Raw genomic sequence first — 27,586 nt, 5'->3', positions numbered from 1 at the left:
ATCCAACAATACATTAAAAGGATTATTCACCATGATCAAGTGATATTTAGTCGGGGTATGGAAGGATGGTTTAATATGCACAAATCAATCAACATGACATACCACTTCAACAAAACAAAGGATAAAATCATAGGTCAGCTAAATAGATGCAGAAAAAGCATTTGACAAAATATCACACCCATTCATGATAAAAACTCTCAACAAAGTGGGTTCAGAGGGAACACACCTCAACATAACAAAGCTGTATATAAAAAATTCACAGCTAATATCAATGATGATACTGAGAGCTTTTCCTTTAGGATCAAGAACTAGACAAGGATGTCCAGTTTTGCCACTTTATTCACCCAAGTACTGGAAATCTTAGTCACAGCAATCATACAAGAAAAAGAAATAAGAGGCATTCATATCAGGAAAGGAGAAGTTAAAGCGTCACTATTTGTGGATGACATAGAACATCCTACAGACTCTATCAAAAAACTATGAGAAGTAATAAACAAATCAGTAAAGTTGTAGGATACAAAGTTAATACCCAGAAATTAGTAGGGTTTTATAGAGTAATAATGAAGTAGCTGAAAGAGAAATTAAGGAAATAACTCCATTTTCAATTGCACCAAAAACGAAATTCCTAGGAACAAACTTGTTCAAGGAGGTGAAAGACCTGTAATCTGAAAAATATAAAGCACTGATGAAAGAAATTCAGGACAATACAAACAAATGGAAAGATACTCCATGCTCATGGTTTGGAAGCATTAATATTGTTAAAATGTCCTTACTACCAAAAGAAATCTACAGTCTCAATGCAATCCCTATCGGAACACCAACAGCATCTTTCGCAAAACAAGAACAAATAATACTAAAATTTGTATGAAACCACAAAAGACCCTAAATTGCCAAAGAAATCTTGAGAAAGAAAAACAAAGTTGGAGGCATCACAATTTCAGATTTCAAGAAAAACTAAAAGCTGTAATAATCAAAACAATATGGCATCGGTATAAAACTAGACACACAGATCAACGGAACAGGATGGAGAGCCCAGAAATAAACCCACACTTCTATGGCCAATTAATGTATGACAAAGGAGGCAAGAATATACAATGAGGAAAAGACGGTCTCTTCAATAAATTGTGTTGGGAAATCCGGACAGTTACATGCAAAAGAATAAAACTGGATCACTTTCTTACACCATACACAAAAATAAACTCAAAAGGGATCAAAGACCTAAATATGAGACCTGAAACCATAAAACTCTGAAGAGAAAATATTTGCAGTAATCTATTGGATGTCAGCCCTGGCAACATATTTATGGATATGTCTCCTCAGACAAGGGAAACAAAAGCAAAAATAAACTATTGGGACTACATCAAAATAAAAAGCTTTTGCACAGGGGTACCTGGGTGGCTCGGTCCATTAAGCATCTGCCTTTGGCTTAGGTCATGATCTCGGGGTCCTGGGATTGAGGCACACGTTAGGGTCTTTGCTCAGTGGGGAGTCTGCTTCGCCCTCTCCCTCTGCCCCTCCCATGGCTCGTGCTCTCTCTCTTCCTCTCTCACTCTCTCTCTCTCAAATAAATAAAATAATTAAAAATTTTAAAAAGCTTTTTCATAGCAAAGGAAATCATCAACAAAACAAAAAGTAACCTACTGAATGGGAGAACATATTTTCAAATAGTATATCTGATATCCAAAATACATAAAGAATTTACACAACTCAAAACAAAAAATATTGAACAATTCCATTAAAACAATGGGCAGAAAACCTGAATAGACATTTTTTTTTCCAAAGAAGACACACAGATGGCCAACAGACACATGAAAAGATGCTTAACCATAACTAATCATCAGGGAAATGAAAACCAAAGCCAAAATGAGAGATCATCTCACACCTGCCAAAATGGCTAAAATAAGAAAGACAAGAAATAACAAGCATTGACAAGGCTGTAGAGCAAAAGAAATCCACATACACTGTTGGCAGGAATGCAAATTGGTACAGTCATTGTAGAAAACAGTATGGAGGTTCCTCAAAAAACTAAAAAGAGAAATATCATACGATCCAGTAATTGCACTGCTGGGTATTTACCCAAAGGAAACAAAAAACACTAAATTGAAAAGATATATGCACCCTTATGTTTATTGCAGCATTATTTATAACAGCCAAGATATAGAAGCAACCTATATGTCAACAGACACATGGATAAGGAAGATGCTATATGTATATACACATACACAATGGAATATTACAGTCATAAAAGTGTGAAATCCTGCCGTTTGTGACAACACAGACAGACCTAGTGGGTAGTATGCTAAGTGAAATTTGTTAGACTGAGAAAGTCAAATAGCATATGATTTACTCATTTGTGATATCTAAAGAAACAAACGAATAAACAAAATGCAGAATCAGAGAACTGATGTTTGCCAGAATAGAGGGGCATGGGAGCACGGGCAGAATGGATGAAAGGAAGTGGGATATACACACATGCTTCTAGTTATGTAATGAATTAGTCATGGCAATAAAAAGGCATAGCATAAGGAATATAGTCAATGATATTGTAATAGCATTTTATGGTAAATAATGGTAGCTATACTTGTGGTGAGCATAAAATATATAAACTTGTTGAATCACTGTTATACACCTAAAACTAATGTAATTGTGTGTCAACTATACTCAAATAAAAATAAACTACAGTAAAATAAAATAAAATATTTAGATTATGAGCATAATGGAGAGGAGGGCAATGCTGCCTCTGGTATTGTTATAGTTGTCCTAACAACATACCATGTTTGGGAAGAAAAACAATTATGTATAAAGGCTTCAAATGCCAGTCAGAATGAAGCATGAACTAGGGGACAAATAGTGCATTTTGTAAGGCACCCATTTATGATGATACCTCAGATCAGGCTGTACAAGTGCAAGTGCTGTTCAAGCAAGAGATAGTTCCTACTTTGCAAAAGTGGTTATTAAGACAGTACTCTAGCTCTCTACATAAACCTTACTTGAGTAAATAACAACCAAAATTTTGTTGAAAATATGTTAAGTCTTGGGGTGCCTGGGTGGCTCAGTCAGTTAAGCGTCCAACTCTTGATTTCAGCTCAGGTCATGATTTCTGGGTCATGAGATCGAGCCCCAGCTGGGGCTCTGCGCTCAGTAGGGAGTCTGCTTGAAATTCTCTCTCCCTCTTCCTCTGCCCTTCTCCTCCTCTAAAATAAATAAATAAATAAAATAAATAAATTAATAAATAAAATAAATTTTTAAAAATATGAAAAAAAATATGTTAAGCCTTGTTGCCTTACATTTTTTCGTTTTTAGTTACAAAAATAATATATTCTCATTGTTTAAAAATTCAAAACGTGCTTAAGAATAGAAAATAAAAAGTTAAAAGTTTTGGTTCCACCTAATTGCATTAATTTGTTGCATGTATTTTCAGACATTTTTCTATGAACATGATGAAATCATAGACACATGCACACTCCCTAAATACATCTTTTTATATGTACTTTTTTATATAGATGAGATCATACTGAAGATATTGTTTTGCAGTTTGCCTTTTTTTGTCATCCTATTGTAGACATCTTTTATACATATCGAGAACCAGCTCTTTTGGCAGATGTGTTCTCAAGCTCTGGTTTCTGGAATTTTCCCAGCCACTTAAATGCCTCAATAAATGCTTTTTGTATAAAAAAAAAACCAAACAAATAAAGCAAACAAAAAACAAAACAAAAAGAAACCCAAAATAAAAAATAAATAAAAAATTTTACTTCCCAAGGAAAAGTATCTTTCAAATAACAAAGAAATTAAGAAATTTGTTTTTTTAAATATACTACGAGAGGAAAATTCAATGTGACATGCAGATGATGCTTAATTTCGATAACAAGGCTCTGATAACAAAAACAAAAATTAATCTGGTTCTCTGAGTAGCCTTTTTGTTTTTTTTATTTAAATTCAATTAGCCAACATATAGTACATCATTAGTTTCAGATGTAGTGTTCAATAATTCTGCAGTTGCATATAGCACCCTATTTTATTGTGGTAAAAACTCAACATGAGATCTAGCCTCTTAAATTTTAAGAGTACAATACATTATTGTTGACTATAGGTACAATGTACAATGGATCTTTAGAGCTTATTCATCTTACTTAACTGAAATTTTTGAGTAGCCAATTTTATGATATTCACTATATGATTTATTGAAAGGCAATGCCCTGATACTTTGATATATATTTACCTTTAAATGCCTATTATTTATAAGGCAATTTTCAGATAATTATTTTCTAGAAATCTCATGAAATAAAATACTAATTAAAGAAGGGGTTAAATAAACACTTTAATTTAATATTAAATATAGATCTTCATTAGCGTCTAGAATTTTTCTTCTGAAGACTCTGCATGGTCTCCTAGCTATTAATAGAGTATGTGACATTTAGAAATTGATTGCAAATACACTAATTCTTTAAATCCTGAAAATTTAGTCAAACTAATGTGATTTGGTTATACTAGTTTATTGGGCACATTTAGGGGACAATTGTTATATCAGAGTAGGATGTAATCAAAGGTTAAAAATTATTTCTACTTCAGCAGCAAGTGGGAACACTTCTACTACCAGGAAGCCAGTTCATTAGTTCAAAAAACATACAAAATGTAAGGTAGGCTGAATAAATAGCCCTAAAGGAAGTGAAGAGTTAAAGAACTATATTGCATTGTGTAAGCGTTCCTGGAGAAGGTAAGTTTAGTAAGAAAGTTAGAATTTGCTGAGACTCGCCATGGTCTAAGCTGTGTTATATTATTTAAAGCTCACCATGGCTCTAGGAGGTAGGTACTACTATCTTTATTTTACAGATGAGGAACCTCAGGCAAAGGGAGTTGATAAATTTACCCAAGGTCACCAGAAGGTAAAAATACCGCTTATAATTATATGCACAGGTCTGATTCCAAATACTGGAGTATTACTAAAATGTAGATTATAGAAGGGATATGATAAGTATTTTCAGGAAGATTTTTCAAACTACGTATAGCATATATTAGAAGCTGGGAACAGCTTGGAGGTTGCTGCCAGTAGACTGAGCATATAGTCTAATAATTTATATAATTCTGTCTTTATGTCATTTTAAACCTTTTTTCCAGAGAAGGCTAGACACATTTTAATGATGTCAGATAAAAAAAAAATTGTGTTAATTAGAGCATTTGGCTACCTCTAAACAGAGAATGCTTAGTTTTTTAGATAGATAAACACTGGTTATAAAAGAGAACAGACAAACCTGCTCAATATTATGATTTTGAATTACTGGTTGCATTTGTTTTAAAAGAGTCACTAAAACAAAGTAATGAATCTGGAGAATTTATGGCTCCATTTTTGTTCCTTTCTCTGTATTAATCAGATTTTTTGATGATAACTAAAAGCAAAAATGATTTAATTAGATACCCTGTTTATTTATTCCCTTGTAGTCAGTCATAATGCAATTTTCTTGCTTCTCTTTCATTGCTGAGTTAAAGAACAGTGAAGTGTTTGTTATCATCGTCTTGAAAGTGAAACATTAGGCTTTACTACATGCTTACCATATAATTTAATTGAAAACCCTGCCACAGTGGAAAATAACTAAACCAAGGATATTAGATCTTACCTTAACAATAAAATGTAACTTTGGGTCACAAGGCAAATTCAACTTCTTTTCTAAGTTGAAGGGAGTTGTGTACATATAAAATACAGCAATTCAAGCTGATTAAATTCATTAGCCTTGCCTGTGGATCATACTTACTTAACTGGGATAGAAATCCCTATGTGGCTCTGTGAATTATATAATAATAATAGATAACACTTACTGAGCCTTTATGCATCTGCTAAACAATTTATATAGATAATTCCCTTAATTCTTATATAACAAACAATGGGGCAGTTCATATCATTATCCTCTTTTTATAGATAAAGAAACTGAGAATTAGAGATCTGTGACTTGTCCAGAGTCATACAGTCAGTAAGTGAAAGAATTTAAAGGCAGTCAGGCCCCAGAGCCTGTGGTGTTGCCTGAAACTCAAAGGAAAATGGATTGTTTCATCATAACATATCTTACTGGTTGTCAATTTTACTCAAAGACAGGAAATCTTGTCTTACATAAAAACTAATGTCAATAAATTGTAGATTATACATCAAATATTGAAAATAAATTTATAGTTAAAATGTATAGATTTCAAGAGATTTTCCAGCTTTCAAAGGGTAGCTTCAGGTCATACCTTCATGCTCCTCAAAAGTACAGGGTCCTCTGCCATAAGGGATACTTAAATGGAAAAATTCCTAGGGTGTTTTTCATTTAATTATGGATTGGATACATTGGCATTTATTTTAAGCTCTGACCTCCCAGTGTTTGGTTGTTAACCAAATAAAGCTATTAGGCATGTTAGAATTAACGAAAACCATCTTGTTTGTTAGATTAGCTTGTTCCAGTATACTTTGTCAGTTTAAGCCAACACTCATGTATAAATCAGAGGAACTTGAGGACTAGTGCCCCTAAAGGTACTCACATCATAAAAACATAACTACTACCAGAGGAATGGAAGATTGGCCATAGCTGTCACTTAAATAAAACCAGATCGAGCACCTCTGTTCACGAGTTCATTAATTTTTGTTCACTAAAGGTGGCAGAGTAAGAATTTAACACCTGGAATCAAACCATCTGGTTTTACATGTGACCTTGGGCAAGTTATTCACTTAAAATCTAGTGCTCTCATTGAGGACACTAAGGATGATGTGAAGGTAATATTATGTGAGGATAGTATGAGGATGATAATGAACCCCTCAATGGGCTCATTAAAATGAAATAGTACTAGGGATCTACTGTATGGTGACTAACATACTATAATAAAAAAATATTAAAAAAATAAATAAAATGAAATAGTAAAAGTAAAGTACTTGGTTCAGTGTCTGATACATTGAAAATGGTAAAGTTAGTTATTATCCAGTGACAACTATGAGCACTACTATATAATGCTTAGGATAATGATCCATTATTAGAGGACCTTTCTTTACTCTAATCTGCCCCTAAACCAAAATCATTAACATTGGTGAAAATGACTTTTTGAATACAAAATAATGTTTGTAAAAATGTTGCTTGTAGTGACAAATACTTGAAAACACACAGAATGTCCATCTAATAGGGAAGGCCTCAGTTTCCCAGTCTGTATAAGGATATTGGACTAATGGATCTCTAAAATCCCTTCCACCTCCAACAAGGACAATACTTTCACACAGCTATTAGGTAGGCTTGAGACCACTACTCTAAGCAAAAAAGGAAAGAAAAAAGGAAAATCTAAGGCATTTGGTGGGTATATAAAATTAAATCACAATGCATAATACCCTAAATTTAACCAACACATTAAAAGTAAAAAAAAAAAAGTGTTATTAATATCAAGAACAGAAGTCACTAATTAACACATTGGGAATTATGTTATTATATTTTTAGATATATGTTGTATGCAAATTTTATACTCTTAACCTTTATAATAGAATAAAAACTAAATGGCATCAAAAATAAACATGAGATATAAGGTTGAGGTTGAGATAAAGAAGATTACATAATTTAGGACTGTCAGGAAGTTTAAAAGCTCTCAAGAAAGAAAGGAGGCTATGTGTGGTGTAAAAATTAAAACAATACTTGGTTTGGAATTTTATTTGTGTTGTGCTGATTTTTTTTTCCCCTTTGAAATAACAGGAGACATTCTGTAGGCAGATAATGCCAACCAGGATAAGTGGCTATTTGACCTTAGAACTATCAAGATCTAGTACTATTAGTAATATGAAAAGTAGCAAACAATATTGAATTTTAGTTCTATGTGCCATTCTTAGCCCCATTTTAGAGAGGGAGAACAGAGGTAAGAAAAGTGAGGTAGCTTGCCCAATATCTAATGCAACTAGCAAGACTAAAAAATAGGATTCAAGCCCAGCAATTCTGACTCTAGAACCTACACTAAAAATCAGGTCATAATGTCTCAGTAAGGAAATCAAATGCTAAGACTTGATAATTATTGGGATTCTCCTCTTTTATACGCTAAGAAAGGGTTCTGTGAATTGTGTGCATGTTGTTTGATATAAAAATGGCCATCACCTCTGAAGAGCTGTGGAACTTGTATTTGTTCCCACCAGGAGGAAAATATTTGCAGTACCATAAGATTCATTTTCCCCAGAGGATGCACTAAATCAAATTAATTAAATATGTATTGGTATTCTGGATAAAATTTGGCAGAGAATGTCCATTTGGGCTTTTTCTACATTGTCCAAATATAATGCAAAATTTAGAAATAGTTACTGTAGTCATATACACATGCATGGACACTGCTCGCTTAGAAGAGTTAAATAAAATGTTTCCACACTTCTAATAAAGTTTGCTTTATTTGAGTTTTGATGTAAGAATTCCTCAAATGAGTACCATGGGCAAAAGATTTTTGAACGCCCTCGTAAAAGTGTCCCTCTGCAATGTGGATTTACATTTTTGAACATGTATGATATTTTTAAGTTGAAAACTAGCATTAGAACAAACTGAGGTCTTCAGAGGGGAAGGGAGTGGGGGAATGGGATAGACTGGTGATGGGAAGTAAGGAGGGCACGTATTGCATGGTGCACTGGGTGTTATACGCAACTAATGAATCATCGAACTTTACATCAGAAACCAGGGATGTACTGTATGGTGACTAACGTATATAATAAAAAAACATTAAAAAAAAAAGATGCTCAACATCACTAATCATCAATAGTAAGCAGGTAAATGCAAATCAAAACCACAATGAGATATCGCCTCATACCTGTGTTAGAAAAGCTACTTTCAAAAAGATAAAAAATAAAAAATTTTGATAAGAATATGGAGAAAAAAAAGAACAAATATCCAAATTAATAACTGATTTTTCTTCTCTGCCATTGCATTAATTGTAACTGCCCTTTTAAACACCATGAAGTAAAGGCTATAATGCCAGAAATATAAATCACAAATATTTCCTTTAAAAATTAAATATTATAGCTACATACTATATTCTATTCATTTGTGTATATACTTACTTTAGGCATGAGTATGGAATGAGATAATGTTGCTCTGAAACCCATATTATGAAATAATAACCAATCATATATAACATTAATCATAATTTATTAACATCTTGAAAATACTTTCTATTTACATTTTAGCAAACTGGTCTCTCTTATCAAAGGTGAGAAAAACAAAGGCATTATTTGTGCTCCTGCATAATGCTAGCTACCATTCCTGTGGCTGGGCTGTAGACAGCCACACACTGGCAACTCCACAAAAATAGAAAGCATTTATACTTCTTGTTTTGATTTGTTTTCTAGGTTACCAGTGCTGTTATTTTCCTTTTCTCTCAGGTATTTGAGAACAGAAGTGAAAGGACAAGGATGAAGATCCAGCTACTGTAACTGTCTCCACTATAATTAAATTCTGTTATCCCACAATTTGTTTCTCATTACCTCCCAAAAATATCTAAGACATGTTTACAAATTAGGCAATTAAAATAAGTACACCATGGAACAGAATAGAGAGGCCAACATACACCCACACATATATGGACAACTAATTTTTGATGAAGGTACAAAGGTAATTCAGTAGAGAAAGTATAATTTTTCAACAAATTATGCTGGGACAATTAGATACCTAATTTCAATGTATATTTTGTACCACATATACATAGGTCAGATCTAAATGTGAAATCTCAAAGTATAAAACTTCTAAAAAAGCATAGAAGAATATCTTCGTGATCTTGGGCTAGCCAAAGATTTCTTAGAGATGACACCAAAAACATGGTTCATAAAAGAAACAAAGATGATAAACTGGACTGCATCAAAATTACAAACTTCTGTCCTCTGAAAAACTGTGAAAGGCACTGTTAAGAGGATAAAAAGAAAATCCTTGGATTGGGAGAAAATACTTGCAGAACTTATATCTGCTAAGGACTTATATCCACAGTACATAACAAATTCTCAAAACTCAATAGTAAGACCAAAACCCAATAGGAAAATGGGCAAAATATGAACAGACAGTTCACCAAAGAAGATATGTGGATGGTAAATCACTACAAAAAAGATGTTTAACATCCTTAGTCATTAGGGAAATGCAAAGTAAAACCACAATGAGATACTACTGCAAACCTACCAAAATGGCTGAATTTAAAAAGAATGACCATACCAAGTGTTGGTGCTCCTAGTAGAAATGCAACATTGCACAACCACTTTGGAAAACAGTTAATTCTTAAAAAGTTAAACATACACATAGCATGTGACTCATCAGTTTATTTATATAACATTCCAGAAAATGCAAACTAGTCTATAGAAACAGAGAGCAGATCAGTAGTTGCCTAGGTAGGGACAAGGATAGGCATAACGAAACTTTTGGGGGTGAAAAAATTTTTCATTATCTTGACTGTTGGTGATGACTTCACAGGTATAAAAATTTATTAAAATATCACATTGTGTACTTTATGTACAGTTGAATCTACTGTACTTTAATAAAATTGTTTTTAAAAAGAATTGTGTATTCAGATAAAACCTGTCTAGATGAATAATGACAAAAAAAGAAAAACATAAGTCCACAAATAAATGAAATTGCAATGTTTGGCTTAAATATCTACAACAAAGATAATGCTATAGCACTTATTGCATATTACGTGTATGTGTTTGTGTGACAGAGGGGGTAGTTGGGATCGTGTATATGTTCATAATAGGGAAGGTATAAACAGCTGTCAAAGAGCCATGTTCAGCCTGAATATAACAATAGATTCTGTGTTAAGCATCATCTCATGTAGAAGTATGGACATTTGACTCTAAAGAATATCATAAAATATTGAAACAGAGAACATATCACTATGCAAGTAATTTAAAGATGGCCTTATAAAGAAAAATAAGCATATTATATACTAGAACTAATACTTACAAAAATATTCACAGTAGAAAATATATGATATAACACATAAATTAAATGCATTACATAAAGGAAATACTTATTTTCTTTTAGGAAACTGCCATAATAAAATTAAGCTAACTAATAGACCAAGAAAAGCTACAAAAATGAAATTACATTATAAGATAACTAAGGTAATACATACACAACAAAAGTAGAGCACTATAGTTAGAAGTCACCTATAGTCTGGCTTGGAAAAAAAGATGAACCAAAAAATCAAAATAGTTCATTAATATCTCTGTATGAGTTTTTTTTTTACAAGTTTTTCTCTTTTTATTCTCCTTGTTTCATTCCAAACTTTTGTTTCAGTGTGATTAAGTACAAGTCCTTGAAAAACATTGTTTAGATGACAATTTAAATTGAAATTAGGTAATTTAAAATGAAAGCTGTAGTTAAGATGAATTTGTCCAATGTTATAAGTCAGAACAGATGTATTTTCTAAAGGAGTCACAGTTGCTCTAAATCAAGGCCAAAATTATTTTACCTGTAGGATTTCATCACCGATCAATTTCTTTCTTAATTCAGTGGAAAAGCAAGCAAAGGATATAAATAGGCAAATCTCAAATGGATAATAAAAATATGAAAGGACATTCAATCTTACTGCTAACCTAAGAAATACAAATACATAATGATAAGAAATTAATTTGGGGACGGTCATTAAAGATGTGAATAGTGATTATCTCTCAGTGTGTTTTTAGTTACTTTTCTTGTTTGGATTTCAATATATATAATATATTTTTAAAGAATTTTTATTTATTTATTTGACGGAGAGAGAGACAGCCAGCGAGAGAGGGAACACAACCGGGGGAGTGGGAGAGGAAGAAGCAGGCTCTCAGCAGAGGAGCCTGATGCGGGGCTCGATCCCAGAACGCCGGGATCACGCCCTGAGCCAAAGGCAGACGCTTAACAGCTGAGCCACCCAGGCGCCCCTGGATTTCAAAATATTATTTAACTTTTTTCAATGCATATCATTTTCACAAAATATAATGTTATTAAAAAAACAGCCACTACCTCATTAGTTGTCAGCAGAAAAATTAAGGCCAATGGATCAGAAAACAGAATTCAGAAACAGAACCAAGCAGTTTAGTTAATACGGTAAAAGTGGCATCTTGAGTAAGTGTGAGACAGAGAGATTATCAAATAAACAATACAAAAAAATTTAGCTAGCTAATAAAAATATATTTTAAAAAATATCTGAATCCCTAACTCATTGCTTACTCCAAAATACTAATTCCTGATGGTACAAAATTTAACATGTAAATGAAACCACTATAGTACTATCAAAATATAAGAGCACTCATTACAAAAAGGATATCTATCATTTTAAATGAAAATAATAATTTGCAGAACAATATTTATGGCATAACCCCACTGATTTAAATCATTGTTTCCATAGTATATGTTTTGATTAAAATTATGAAATGAAAGAATATACACTCAGTTAAGTTTTATTCACCATTATATTACCATCCTCTACCACAAGTGCCCGGCACATGGCAGGCATGAAAACATCAGTTGAATGATTAAATAAATGAATTCTTATGCATTGTTGGTGGAATTGTAAATTGTGATAACTTTTCTGAGGAGAAGTTTGGCAATATGTGTCAAAAAATAAAATGAACACACAATTTTTTCCAGCACTCCCGTTTCTAGGAATTCATCTTATGATTAATTTTCACAAATCCATATAGTAGGTATCCAGGGCTAATTTTTTTTATAACAGGAAAAAAGTGTATGCTAGTGGAGAGATGGTGTGACAAGGAGGTGCTCTACAACAGGAATCTGGTTAAATAAGTTAAGTCAAATATTTCCATGGAATATGCACCTATTTTAAAATTAGATGTTGATCATTTACCATGCAAATATATCCACAACTGATAAATTAAATGAGCAGATTACAAAACAATATGTTTTATATTGAGAACAGTTTATATAAACAGGCAGGTATGTAGATGTACAAAGAAATTTCTGGAAGGAAATGCATCAAAATGCTAACAATGGTTATCATTTGGTTAAGATTATGTATTTTTACCATCATCAGAATTTCCTATATTTTTTCTTTACAATGCTTATATACCTTGAAATTCATTTTGAATAATAAATTTATTTATTTGTAAATTTATTTACAAAATAGAAAAGTGTTCCCTAACTTTTAAAAAATATATGACTAAATGACAAAGCATAAATTCTATAATAAAAAGGTAACACAAAGATTAATCTAACTTCAATATTTTTCCTCATTTGAAGTGATAATTCATGTCTTACATTTTAATTTGCTACTTGTATTCTATGAGCAAGTTTAGACACTGACTGTGATTAATGAGGTTATTTTCTACATTAGTATATCAAATTACCTCTATGGGGTTTTTTGCTTCCACAGAAATATCAAGATATCTTCCAACTACGTCTTTAAAAGACTTTAATATATTCTGTGAATTTTTATCCAAATACAGATAGGTAATTCCTGTCATTCATAAAAATGGGCTAAATATGTTTCTTACCTTTAATGAAAAGTAAACACTGGTCTTTTGGGTTGTACCAAGGGAGGTGTTCTGTAGCAGATATGAATCCTGTAAATAAAAATAACAGATACCTGTTTTTAAACTTCATTTTACAAAAGTTTATTCACATATTACTGGATTTGTAAATCATACTTTAGTGTGGCTGGAATATTACAATGTTAGAAGTAATTGGTGGCAGATGGCATTGTAAGATATACCCTGACAGAGGATGCACTTTTCGTCAGCACAAATTCCCCCTCCCATCCTGCTGTTCATGGGATTCAAAACTGCTGCACAAAAGTATAGAGCAAACCGTCTGCTTTTAAATAATACTACCTAACGTTTGAATGTCCTTGTATTTCGTCTACAAGGTTGTTGCAAGCACTGAGAACAGCTGTCAGAAGCAAGGCTGGGGTATATTATATGCCAGTTTAAAAAGAGAAATATAGTAAAAATGGTGTAACGGACTCACGGCAACATGGGTCACAACCCTTGTAGATGGATATAAACCAGGCTTGCCAAACACTACAGATAGTACTTATTAAAACTGTTACGTGGACGCATTATGCCTGCTTTTTTAGCCCCTTCCTCCTTTGCCAATAAACGACTCTCCTTTTTCCCCAGTGTAAAAATACACGCCCAAGGATATTTAGATAAAGAGAATTTTTAAAAAATCATCCATAATCACACTACCCAATGATGCCATTTGGAGTACTTTCATCCAATTTTTTAAAAACAGATTTTTGTCAAGAGGCTCCTGACAAACCAAACGGGAATTCGGGATGAGATGATTGGAGAAAGATACCCCTCTTCCCTTGTTAGGAACCATGGCTAGTATTTTTACCTCATATCTAAGCTTGTTTTTGAATTATATAACTATAAAGATAGAATTGAGGGGAAATTAACGTCTTCCAAGGGTGTGTGCCTCAGCTATCAAGGAGCATCTGGGAAGGTGGGCGGAGCTTGAAGGGCGGCGGGTGCGTTTGGTCTTTCATTAGGCTTAGAGCTTGTCAATCAAGCTTGCCCAGCAAATGAGGCACGAGCTAAGGGCACCCTGGGAACTAAATTAACGGCCGTTTTGACTGCAAGGGGTGGGGGTTTGCGATCTAAACCCTGAAGACATCTTGGGGTCTTACACTGCGCCATTAGGCTGCGGCACGCTTCAGACCGCGGCAGCTACGGTGAGAGGTTTTGCTACCGCCGTTCTCGCCCAGGCCTGTATTGCCGCTTCCACCTCTGCGCGATCACGGCCGCCCAGCCCCGCCCTGCGCTACTGCTACCTTCGCCGCTGCAACCTCCTCAGCACCGGCCTCCGCCGCTACCCAAGCATCCGTGAGTCATTTTCTGCCCGTCTCCGAGCGCGCGGTCTCAGTGGTAGTCACCACATTAAGAGGTTTGCAGGGTTGCAAAATGGCAGAAGCGGATCTTAACATGGTCTCGGAACCTGCCGCCCAAGGGGTTGCTGAAGAGAAGATGGCTAGCTCGTCTAGTGATTCTGGGGAAGAATCTGACAGCAGTAGCTCTAGCCGCAGCACTAGTTGCAGCAGCAGCAGCAGTAGCCGCAGCCGCTTATATAGAAAGAAGAGGGTATCTGGGCCTTCCAGAAGAGCACGGCGGGCTCCGCTGGGTAAAAGTTTCGTGGATCGGCTGCCTCAGGCAGTTAGAAATCGTGTGCAGGCGCTCAGAAATATTCAAGATGAATGTGACAAGGTAGACATCCTGTTTTTAAAGGCAATTCACGATCTCGAAAGAAAATATGCCGAACTCAATAAGCCTCTGTATGATCGGCGATTTCAAATAATCAATGCAGAATATGAACCTGCAGAAGAAGAATATGAATGGAATTCAGAGGATGAGGTGTTCAGCAGTGATGAGGAGGTGCAGGAAGACACTCCTAGTGAAATGCCTGCTTTAGAGGGTGAGGGAGAAGACGATGACGATGACCCCAAAGAAAAACCTGAGGTAAAGGCTGAAGAAAATGAGGTTCAAAAAGAAATTCCTGAGGCAAAGGCTGAAGAAAACGCAGAGTCTAAAGATTTTCTGGGGGTTAAGCCTGAAATGAAAGAAGAGCCTAAAGTAGTCCCCCAGGCAAAGGCAGAAGATAAAGAACAGCCTAAGGCAGCAGAGGCTAAGGCAAAGGCTGCTGTAATAGAGGCTCCTAAAAGAATTCTTGAGGTCAGGCCTAAAGAAAGAGTGAATCTTAAAAGAGCTCGTAAGGGAAAGCCTAAAAAAGAAGATCCTAAAGGCATTCCTGACTACTGGCTGACTGTTTTAAAGAATGTTGACAAGCTCGGGCCCATGATTCAGAAGTATGATGCCCCCATTTTGAAATTCTTGTCAGATATTAGCCTGAAGTTCTCAAAACCTGGCCAACCTATAAGCTACACGTTTGAATTTTATTTTCTACCCAATCCATACTTCAGAAATGAGATGCTGACCAAGACATATATAATAAAGTCAAAACCAGATCACAATGATCCCTTCTTCTCTTGGGGATGGGAAATCCAAGATTGCAAAGGCTGTAAGATAGATTGGAAAAGAGGAAAGGATGTTACCGTGACAACCACCCAGAGTCGCACAACTGCTACTGGAGAAATTGAAATTCAGCCAAGGGTGGTTCCTAATGCATCATTCTTCAATTTCTTTAGCCCTCCTGAGATTCCTAAGATTGGAAAGCTGGAACCACGAGAAGATGCTATCCTGGATGAGGACTTTGAAATTGGTCAAATTTTACATGATAACGTCATCCTGAAATCAATCTATTATTATACAGGAGAAGTCAAAGGTACCTATGATGATGGTAAAGATTATGGAAACAGGAAATATCGAAAATAAAAAAGGCTGCCTGGAGGAATTTTCAAGCATCTCAAAACTTCAAGAATGAAGCAGGTTTATACAGCCTCAGGCGAGATGGGGGCTGCTCTATAACCTCAAGGCTAGCATTCCTTACAATCTTGTGTTTTCATATTTTCTTGATAGTCTAAAAAAATTGTCTTACAGTGTCTAAGTATCAGTATCTAGCCTGTTGTAGTGTAATAGTCTTCAAAATATGTAAATGCTGTCAGTTATCTAAAGCATGCTCCTTTGGTGCTAGAGTTTTGATTTTTGTGAAGTCCTTTTGTCATGTTCCTATTAGAATATAGCTGTGAAAACTGTCATAATTGTCAATTGAGACAAATATTTGCTTGAAAAAAAGAGTTCCTGAAATACCAATGCAAGTGGTTTTTCTTTTCCAGCCCAGAAAACTAAATGTTTAAGTCTGCTTGCCCTAGCTGTGCCTTCATTACTTTGCTATAGAAATACAGTACTTAAATTAACTAGAAACAGCTAAACAGTGAAATTTGCTTGAAAAAAGATTAGCATAAATTTAAGAATGTCCGTCAAGACCATATATGATATGACTGAACTTATTTATGTGACATAGTGTTCTATAAATTAATAATAATGAAGTTATTGTTTACCACTGAAGTGTTAATATGGCAGTACTTTTTAAAAGTTTCCTCATACTGTGTAATTGTAAACTAAAGTTACTAACCACATTTTCTTTGTAATATGTTATATTTTGTCTTTCACAGAGATGATCACTTTATATCATTTGATATTTTTTTCATGTTCTATTGCATCCTAAAATAAATGTCAAATAAAGTGTATCATGCTGTAAAAATCTAACATTTTTTCCTAATTATAAAAAAGTGGGTCTTCTAGAAAAAGTAGAAAATACTGAGGAAAAGGGAAATTTAAAAAGAATATATAACTATTAATAACATTCTGTTTCCCAGATCTTAGCTCTTCTTTGGAGGATACACATTCAAGTGATTGGAGAGAAATGGAACAGGGGAGGAAGGCTAAGGGAGAGGAGAAGGTGAGGAGAGAGAGGGAAGGAAAAGGAGAAGGAAGAGGGAGAAGGAGGAGGGTGAGAAGGAGGGTGGAAGGAGAGTAGGGAAGGAAGGAAAAGGGGTGGAGGGGAAAGGGAGGAGGGTGGGGAGTGGAAGGGATGGGAGGGCGTGGGGTTGGGGCAGAAGGGGGAAGAGGGAGAGAGTGCCTCTGCCAGAAAGGACATCTATATAAGTTGTTGCTTTCACTTCCAAGAGTAGGATGGGTTAATGACCTAGAATGAGTAAGTGACCCAGGCCCACCCCTCACCTGACTTGGGAGGTCACACTCCCAGGTGTGGCATTTTTTTTAAATAGGTGGCAACAAACTTTACCTCTTCAGCACCATGCAGCTGGTTACAGGGTAATGAGATCCTGAGATTTTTGGGTTGAAATTGGTGTGAAGAGGAGGCCCCATAAAACTCAGCTTACCAGAGAGTTTTGCACAGGGGACAAAGGCACAAGCACAACAAATAGTAAAGTAGTATTTTATTTCACGTTTGCCATTTCCCCATGCACATATATCTTCCTTCAAAACCTGAAGGAAAGCTGTGGCAGGAGGATTTGGGGATTTCTGGGTCTCTAGGAATAAAATTACTTAATAGTCTTTCCAAATCCCATCAGATAGTTTAATATCTTGCTTTTTTCCATGTTTAACAATAGCCCAGCCCCATATCTATAAATGTAAAAATATTACAATCCATGACACTATATTTAGCCAATCATGTATGTTTAAATATTTAGACTGTTAGGATTTGTACAAAATCAGGAAGCAGATTATTGCTTTTAGAAACACCACTGCAATTTTGAGAGTGCCTTTGTTTTATATCTGAGATATTTGCATCCATCAAGAAAGGGTATGGGAGCAGATTTACTTATATGCCAGGGCCAAAGCAAAGACTAAAATATGGTGTACCTGGATCACTGCTGCAGAGGTTCCCAAATTGGGCATATATTGTGCTTGCCAGACAACACAGCAGAGCCCTTAAAACTTCTACATGGAATGCAAAACTCTTATTGCATCTTAAAACACTTACTGAAGTATTTAGCCTCTTCCCACTCTGTATTTTCCAATATTAAAGGAACGCATCTCAGAATATTTGCAAAAAAGAAGTAGAAATGCAGAATATAAAAATGATTCAGAAGCATGCTACAGAAAGATATCCTGTTTGTAGATTGGTGTATTTCCTCCCAGTCTGTCACTCGATTAGGTTTTATCACAACTTCTTGGCTCAAATCTAAAGGTTAATTCAAGCTGGGTGAGTGTAAAGTGAAGTGGAAAGGAAGTTTATTGGTATATTTACCTTTCCTGTTTAGGGCACAGGTGGCAGGGTAGGGGAAAGGGAAGGGCAGGGTAGGTGCCAAAGATTTTTCCATCAGTAAAGCTAGAATTCCGGAAATGCAAGCTGTCTGTGGTTGGTGCTTCTGCCACCTTGGCTAGTGAAGGTGGCTAGAGCAGAGAAACCTTTGGGCTTGCACATTCGCTGGGCTGCAGGTTTGTCCATCAGACTTACCCAGCCAATGACTAATGGCAGAAGGAGGAGCTGACTGGACTTGAAACTCATGAACAGGGGGAAGAAGCCAGAGAAGAGCTTTTACTCAGTCTTTTGTGACTTCTTTGTGGCACACTATTTTTCTTTTGCCATGACTCAAGGCCGAGGCAAGCTACCTCCTTTCCTGCTCCAACTGGACCAAGGAGGACTCCTCCCCCTCCACCTTCCCTCCTCCTCCTGACTAAGCAGCAGTTAAGGGCTGCTCCATCCACTCTCCATCTAAGTGGACAAAGTGACAGTACAGATAGTCAAATGATGCAAATTACCCATTATGTCTGAATCTAATGATACTGGTGACCCTGCCCTCAAAAACTTCAGGGACCAGGTGATAAGATAGAAGCCAAATTTAAAGTGGACTGCAGGCTCTTAAAAAAAAGTATAAACCCTCACTTGATGAGATAGGTGTTTGTGCCCACCACCGCATGTATTGATTAGGACAACGGTCAGTGTAATAATTTCAATACACTTATGGATTACTTCAAATATTGTTTTGTGGTTTTTGCAGAGTACATTTTTTAATTAAAATGAAATATTTAAGTATTAAAATACATAGCATTTAGAAGTATACTTTTCTTCAAGAGATGCAGAACACAACAGATTCTCTAGAGCATTGTTGCTTATTATGTAGTTCAGTCCTTACAATTTTTTTTGTGTGTGATATAGCTTTTAGAGAGTGGGAAAATTATTAGAACTCTTCACTGAAGCTAATATTTACTTGGAGGAAAAAAAGCATACTTGGAGAGCCAATCTAAGTGTGTGTTTTGCCTCCAGCTCAGAAGTAGAAGAGTTTAAGTCAACTTGCACCAGGTGTGCCTTCATTATTGTGCTGTAAAAATGTGATTTGTTGTGATATGGTACCTTACAAAATTTTATCACTTGAATAAAGTAGCATAGAGTTAAGAATTTTCAAGAACACATTAATATCAAGTCTCCTAGATTAATTTTTTAAAATTTTTGTGTGACATATAGATTTATAAAGAAAAAAAATAAACATAATGAAGCTGTTTTTCCCTTGTAGTGCCGATAAAAGTTAGTGTTTGCAAGTGTTTCATTCACCTGTACTCATGAGTTATGTACGCTAAGGTAATGGAGTGTGTACGTAAGGTGATGGAGTGTGTGTGTGTGTGTGTGTGTGTGTGTGTGTGTATTTTAGTGTTCCATGATTCATTGTTTGCGTATAACTCCCAGTGCTTGATGGAGTATATTTTCTTTCTACTACGCTTCACTGAAAGTTGTCACGTTATCAGTTTTATTACATTTTCTGATTATGAAATATGTTCATTATAGAAAATTTGGAAACTATACTGAAAAGCATAAAAATTATTTTAAACAATTCTGCCTTCAAAGATAACCACAGTTTACATGAAAATGTCTATAGCTTTATTAATATAACTACTATCACTATAACTTTTCATTTAATATATTTTGTCTTAACATATATGAAATGGATATGCCATAATTTATTGCATCAGCTTCTTATCATGTGCATTTAGGTTAGGAGCATCTTTTTTCTAATTGATTAGTAATTGTAAACACTGTCTTTGAATTAAGGAAAAATGTTTCATATGTGGAAACATTTTTAATTTTGTTCGTTTTTTTCCCTGCAGAAGAGTTTAAATGTTAATACAGTCACATTTTTCCTCCCCCCCTCCCCATAATACATTTTGGGTATTTGGCTTAGAAAGACCTTTCCACGTCAAGATCATGTTTTTTGTTGGTCATGTTTTCTTACAGTACTCTTATAATTTCATTTAATGCTTTAATCCTTCTGGAATAATTTTGATATAAAGATTGAGGCAGCTGTACCACTTTTTTTTTTCTCTCAACACAATTCGCCAGTTGTTTCAATACCATTTATTGAATATCAAATATCCAGTGTAATTAATTGCCACCTTTATTATATAATCCATTACTTCACGTGTTTGGGTCTACTCCTGGTCTGTTCTGTTCAAAATAGTTATTCCTGTGCCAGTATAAATCCTTTCAAAAAAATCTCTGATATACATTTTATTATCTGTTAAGGAAAGTTCCTTAAAATACTTGTTTTTAAGATTTTTTTTGGATATTTTCACCTATTTATTTTTCCCGATGAGCTTCAGCATTGCTTTTCTTTTTCAGGCACCCTCCCCAAAGCCTATGGATTATTTTGATTAGAGTTTGTTTGAATTTATAGAAAAATTTACAGAGAATCAAGAATTGCATATTATTCAGTCTTTTTATCCAATGACAAGATGTGTCTTTCCATTTAATCAAGTCTTTCTTACATCCTTCAATAGAATTTTAAAATTAACCTGTTAAAATAGGCTTTTCGAAAATATTCAGAACTTGTTCTTTAGTTTCTTCTTCCTTAGTCTGCCTTTTGGTTATGCTGTTTTGCTTCTTATTTTTAAATCATCTACACTTTGGTATTGTCCCTTTCTTTCAGCTTTGAATGGGGGCAATTGTTTCCTGAAATGTGATGTGTGAAGAGGTAGGAAGAAATGAGCTTGAGCATCTCAGGAGCTTCAATTCAGGTTTGTCTCATATCATTCTCTCTCTAAATTGCTATATCTTCTGCCTGAGGCCATTTCTCTCAATCTATGTTTTTCTCTCCATTACCAGCTTTGCGATGAACAGTAGGTCAGCATGACTCAGTGAAATGTCTTGAGTTAGAGGTGTTCTGTGGTGATGTAATAGTTAATTTCTGATCAACTCACTGGCCAGCACCTGTAGTTACTTGTTGCTTGTCTTTCTTATATTGAAGCAATCTCCAAAATAAAGATGATATGCTGGTATACTTTTCTTCTTTACCTCAGCTCCCCTTTTGTTCTGTATTATGGAGCTGTTTCCAAAAAGGGTTATTTTTGGCTGCTTTCACCATCTGATCTAAATTCAGGGCTTGACCCCTTAAGGGAATCTACACATTGCCGGAGACCTGTGAAAGGAAGCATTAACTCATAGCTGTGCTTTTTTTTTTTTAAAGATTTTATTTATTTATTTGACAGAGAGAGAGACAGCCAATGAGAGAGGGAACACAAGCAGAGGGAGTGGGAGAGGAAGAAGCAGGCTCATAGCAGAGGAGCCTGATGTGGGGCTCGATCCCAGGACTCCGGGATCACGCCCTGAGCCAGAGGCAGACGCTTAACGACTGAGCCACCCAGGCGCCCCCATAGCTGTGCATTTTTAAAAAAATTTTGGTTAAAATTTCATTGAAACTCAAAGATATTCTTTCCAGTGTGTGTCACTTGTGATTGTGTCTGTTTCTTTGATTTGAAGATCATTTCTGCCTTTATTTTTATTCAGATGATTCTGTTGCACATGCAGAATTGAGAACCACAGAGCAATGTAGAGAAGAATCACCAAGAGGGGCATAATGTATTGACCTCAGAAAACCTTTTCTGCAGCACAGCTATTAACTTTCCTAATTGAATAGTGTACCTTAAATACCGGTTTGGTGAATCTGGCTTTGGCTAAAAATGTAAATTAGCCCATCTTCATTTATTGGTAAAAACATCTCTTGACACTCAAAAAAAAAAGCTTCTGTTAAAAAGAAACTTTTTTTGAGACAATTAAAGAACTCATAGAAAGTTGCAAATATAGTACAGAAAGGACTTCTACAGCCTACACCCAGCTGTCCCAAATGGTAACACCTTAAATGACTATATATAGTACAGTACCCAAACCAGGAAATTAACATTGGTACAATCTATGGGCCTCATTCAGATTTTGTCACATTTTACATGCATTCCTGTATGTGTTTGCATGAATGTGTGTATGCGTGTGTATGTGTGTGCGTAGTTCTTTTTTTTTAATTATGTTATATTAGTCACCATACAGTACATCATTAGTTTTTGATGTAGCGTTCCATGACACATTGTTTGCGTATAACACCCAGTGCTCCATGCAATGCGTGCCCTCCTTAATCCTCATCACCGGGCTACCCCATCCCCCCACACCCCTCCCTCTAAAACACTCAGTTTCTTTCCCAGAGTCCATAGTCTCTTGTGCTTCATAGTTCTTTTTTTTATAATATTTTTTTATTATATTATGTTAGTCACCATACAGTACATTCCTGGTTTTTGATGCAAAGTTCGATGATTCATTAGTTGTGTATAACACCCAGTGCACCATGCAATATGTGACCTCCTTACTACCCATCACCAGCCTATCCCATTGCCCCACCACCCTCCCCTATGAAGCCCTAAGTTTGTTTCCCAGAGTCCATACTCTTTCGTGAATCATTCCCCCTTCTGATTACCCCACCTTTCTTTATCCCTTTCTTCTCCTACCGATCTTCCTAGTTCTTACGTTCCATAGATGAGAGAAACCATGATAGTTGTCTTTCTCGGCTTGACTTATTTCACTTAGCATTATCTCCTCCAGTGCCGTCCATGTTGCAGCAAATGTTGAGAAATCGTTCTTTTTGATAGCTGAGTAATATTTCATTGTATATATGGACCACATCTTCTTAATCCAGTCATCTGTTGAAGGGCATCTCGGCTGCCTCCATGATTTAGCTATTGTGGACAATGCTGCTATGAACATTGGGGTGCATATGGCCCTTCTCTTCACTACGTCTGTATCTTTGGGGTAGATACCCAGTAGTGCAATGGCTAGATCATAGGGTAGCTCAATTTCTAACGTTTTAAGGGACCTCCACACTGTTTTCCAGAGTGGCTGTACCAACTTGCATTCCCACCAACAATGTAGGAGGGATCCCCTTTCTCCACATCCTCTCCAACAATTGTTGTTTCTTGCCTTCTCAATTTTTGCCATTCTAGCTGGCGTAAGGTGGTATCTCAACATGGTTTTGATTTGAATTTCCCTGATGGCTAATGATTTTGAACATTTTTTCATGTGTCTGTTAGCCAATTGTATGTCTTCATTGGCAAAATGGCTGTTCATATCTTCTGCCCATTTTATGATTTGTTTATTTTTTTCTTGTGTATTGAGTTTGAGAAGTACTTTGTAGATCATGGATACCAGTCTTATCTGTAGTGTCATTTGCAAATATCTTCTCCCATTCCGTGGGCTGCCTCTTCGTTTTTTTGACTGTAACCTTGGCTGTGCAGAAGCTTTTTACCTTGAAGAAGTCCCACAAGTTCATTTTTTGTTTTGTTTCTTTTGCCTTTGGAGATGTGTCATGAAAAAGGTTGCTGTGGCCAATGTTGTAGAGGTTGCTGCCTATACTCTCCTCCAGGATTTTGATGGATTCCTGTCTCACATCGAGGTCTTTCATCCATTTGGAGTTTATTTTTGTGTATGGTGTGAGAGAGTGGTCAAGTTTCATTCTTCTGCATATAGCTGTCCAATTTTCCCAGCACCATTTATTGAAGAGACTGCCTTTTTTCCACCGAATGTTTTTTCTTGCTTTCTCAAAGATTAGTTGAGCATAGAGCTGAGGGTCCATTTCTGGGTTCTCTATTCTGTTCCATTGGTCTATGTGTCTGTTTTTGTGCCAGTACCATGCTGTCTTTGTGATCACAGTATTGTAGTACAACTTGCAATCCAGCATTGTGATGCCCCCAGCTTTGTTTTTCCTTTTCAACAGTTCCTTGGCGATTCGGGGCATTTTCTGGGTCCACACAAATTTAAGGGCTGTTTGTTCCAGTACCTTGAAAAATGTCATTGGTATTTTGATCAGGATAGCATTGAAAGTATAGATTGCTCTGAGTAGCATGGACATTTTAACTATGTTAATTCTTCCGATCCATGAGCATGGAATATTTCTCCATCTTTTTGTGTCTTCCTCGATGTCTTTCAAGAGTGATTTATAGTTTCTAGAATATAGATCCTTTACATCTCTGGTTAAGTTAATTTCAAGATAACATATGATTTTTGGTGCTCTTGTAAATGGGATGGATTCCCTAATTTCTCTTTCTTCATTCTCATTTTTCGTGTATAGAAATGCAACTGATTTCTGAGCATTGATTTTGTGACCCGCCACATTACTGAATTGCTCTATAAGTTCTAGTAGTTTGGGGTGGATTCTTCTGGGTTTTCCATATAGAGTATCATGTCATCTGCAAAGAGAGACAGTTTGACTTCTTCTTGGCTGATTTGGATACCTTTTATCCCTTTTTGTTGTCTGATTGCTGTTGCAAGGACTTCTAGTACCATGTTGAATAATAATGGTGAGAGTGGGCATCCTTGTCGTGTTCCTGATCTTAAGGGAAAGGCTTCCAGCTTTTCCTCATTGAGAATGATATTTGCTGTAGGCTTTTCATAGATGGTTTTTATGAGGTTGAGGAATGTACCTTCTATTCCTACACTCTGAAGTGTTTTAATCAGGAAAGGATGCTGTACTTTGTGAAATGCTTTTTCTGCATCAATTGAGAGAATCATATGATTTTTGGCTTTTTTCTTGTTGATATAATCTATCACATTGATAGATTTACAAATGTTGAACCACGCTTGCATCCCAGGGATGAATCCCACTTGCTCATGATGGATAATCCTTTTAATGTACTGTTGGATCCTAATAGCAGGATCTTGTTGAGAATTTTGGCGTCCATGTTCATCAGGGAAATCGGTCTGTAATTCTCCTTTTTGATGGGGTCTTTGCCTGCTTTGGGGATCAAAGTAATATTGGCCTCATAAAATGAGTTTGGTAGCTTTCCCTCTGTTTCTGTTTTTTGAAATAGCTTTAGGAGAATAGGTCTTATTTCTTCTTTCAATGTTTGGTAGAATTCCCCGGGGAAACCATCAGGCCCTGGTGTTTTGGTTTTTTTGGAAGGTTTTTAATCACTGTTTCAATCTCTTCATAATTAATTGGTCTGTTTAAAAAATCAATTTCTTCCTGTTTCAGTCTGGTAGTTTATAGGTTTCCAGGAAGGCCTCCATCTCTTCCAGATTGCTTAATTTCTTGGCATAAAGCTGTTGATAAACGTTTCTAATAATCCTTCCTATTTCATTGGTATTGGTAGTGTCCTCTACCTTTTCATTCATAATTTTATTAATTTGGGTTCTTTCTCTATTCTTTTGGATAAGTCTTGCCAGTGGTTTGTCTATTTTATTTATTCTTTCAAAGAACCACCTTCTAGTTCTGTTGATCTGCTCTAGTGTGCTCCTGGTTTCTACTTCATTTATCTCTGCTCTAATCTTGATCAACTGCTTTCTCGTGCGTGGATTAGGCCTGTTCTTCTGTTGCTGTTCCAGCTTCTAGAGGTGAGATTATAAAAACTACATTTTGGATTTTTCTATTCTTTCAGGGAGGTTTGGATGGCTATGTATTTTCACCTTAGGACTGCCTTTGCAGTGTCCCATAGGTTTTGGACCGTTGTGTTTTCATTCTCGTTGGTCTCCATAAATTGTTTAAATTGGTTTTGATTTCCTGGTTTATCAAATCATTCTTGAGCAGGATGTTTCTTAGTCTGCAAGTGCTTGAGTTTCTTCCAAATTTTTCCTTGTGGTTGAGTTCCAATTTCAAAGCATCGTGGTCTGAGAATATGCAGGGAATAATTTCAATCTTTTGGTATCGGTTGAGACCTGTTTTGTGACCCAGAACATGGTCTATTCTTGAGAATGTTCCATCTGCTTTGAATAGAATGAGTATTCTTTTGTTCTGGGGTATAGTGTTCTATATATATCTATGAGGTCCAACTGGTCTAGTATGTTATTCAAAGCTCTTGTTTCTTTGTTGATTTTCTGCTTAGGTGATCTATCTATTGCTGATAGTGGAGTGTTGAGGTCTCCTACTATTAACGTATTATTATCTATATGTCTCTTTATTCTGGTTAAGAGTTGGCTTGCGTACCTTCCTGCTCCCCTGTTGTGCGCATATATATTTCTAATTGTCATATCCACTTGTTGGATACATCCTTTAAGAATAATATAGTGCCCTTCTGTATCTCTAACTATACTCTTTAGTTTAAATCCAATCTGTCTGATATGAGAATTGCTACCGCAGCTTTCTTTTGAGGTCCATTGGCATGAAAGATGGTATTCCATCCCTTTACTTTCAGTCTGGGTGTATGTTTAATTTCAAAATGAGTCTCTTGTAGACAGCAAATGGATGGGTCATGTCTTTTTATCCAATCTGCAACCCTGTGGTGTTTTATGGGAGCATTTAGGCAATTTACATTGAGACTGATTATTGAGAGATATGATTTTAATGATGCCATGTTGTCAGTAAAGTTTTTGTTTCTATAGATTGTGACTTACTGTTCTGTATCACTCTTGGGGCCTTTTTACTTTTATAGAACCCCCCTTAATATCTCCTGTAGGGCTGGTTTCATGGTTATGAAATTGTTGAGTGACTGGCAATTCTGGAAGGTCCTTATCTCTCCATCAATTCTGAATGACAGCCTTGCTGGATAAAGGATCCTTGGCTGCATGTTTTTTTCTATGAAAGAGCTTTAAAAATACCCCACCAACCCTTTCTCTCATTCCAGGTCTGTGTAGACAGGTCTGACGTAATTCTGATACCTTTGCCTTGGTACGTGAGAAATTCCTTTCCCCTGGCTGCTTTCAATATTGTATCCTTGGATCTAATATTTGTGAATTGCTCTATGACGTGCCATGGCGTAGGTTAGTCATCGTTGAGCTTGGGAGGGGTCCTCTCTGCCTCTTGGACACGAATGCTTGTTTCCTTTGCTAGATTAGGGAAGTTTTCATCTACAATTTGTTCAAATATCTCTTCTAGACCTCTGTTTTTCTCCACCCTCTCGGGGATGCTGATGATTCTGACATTGGAACGTTTCATTGAGTCAGTAATCTCCCGTAACCTATATTCTTGAGAT

At 35.8% G+C, this 27,586-nt stretch overlaps 1 protein-coding gene across 1 annotated transcript; it reads left to right on the top strand.

Annotated features, from left to right (window-relative positions):
* Nucleotides 1-14,562: 14,562 nt before the first annotated feature.
* NAP1L3 (nucleosome assembly protein 1 like 3) lies at nt 14,563-16,863 on the top strand. The gene has a single exon (XM_026483528.4). It carries the CDS (start codon nt 14,852-14,854, stop codon nt 16,274-16,276), a length of 1,425 nt encoding a protein of 474 aa, XP_026339313.1. The 5' UTR covers nt 14,563-14,851; the 3' UTR covers nt 16,277-16,863.
* The last annotated feature ends 10,723 nt before the right edge of the window (nt 16,864-27,586 follow it).

The sequence above is a fragment of the Ursus arctos genome, chromosome X, assembly GCF_023065955.2.
Source record: "Ursus arctos isolate Adak ecotype North America chromosome X, UrsArc2.0, whole genome shotgun sequence".
Lineage (NCBI taxonomy): Eukaryota > Metazoa > Chordata > Mammalia > Carnivora > Ursidae > Ursus > Ursus arctos.
Note: the sequence above shows the minus strand (reverse complement) of the source record. Positions and strands in the feature narration are given on the sequence as shown.

Bases quoted from the DNA above. Each gene is read 5' to 3' on its own strand.
- NAP1L3 (XM_026483528.4), top strand. From the start codon at position 14,852: ATGGCAGAAGCGGATCTTAACATGGTCTCGGAACCTGCCGCCCAAGGG.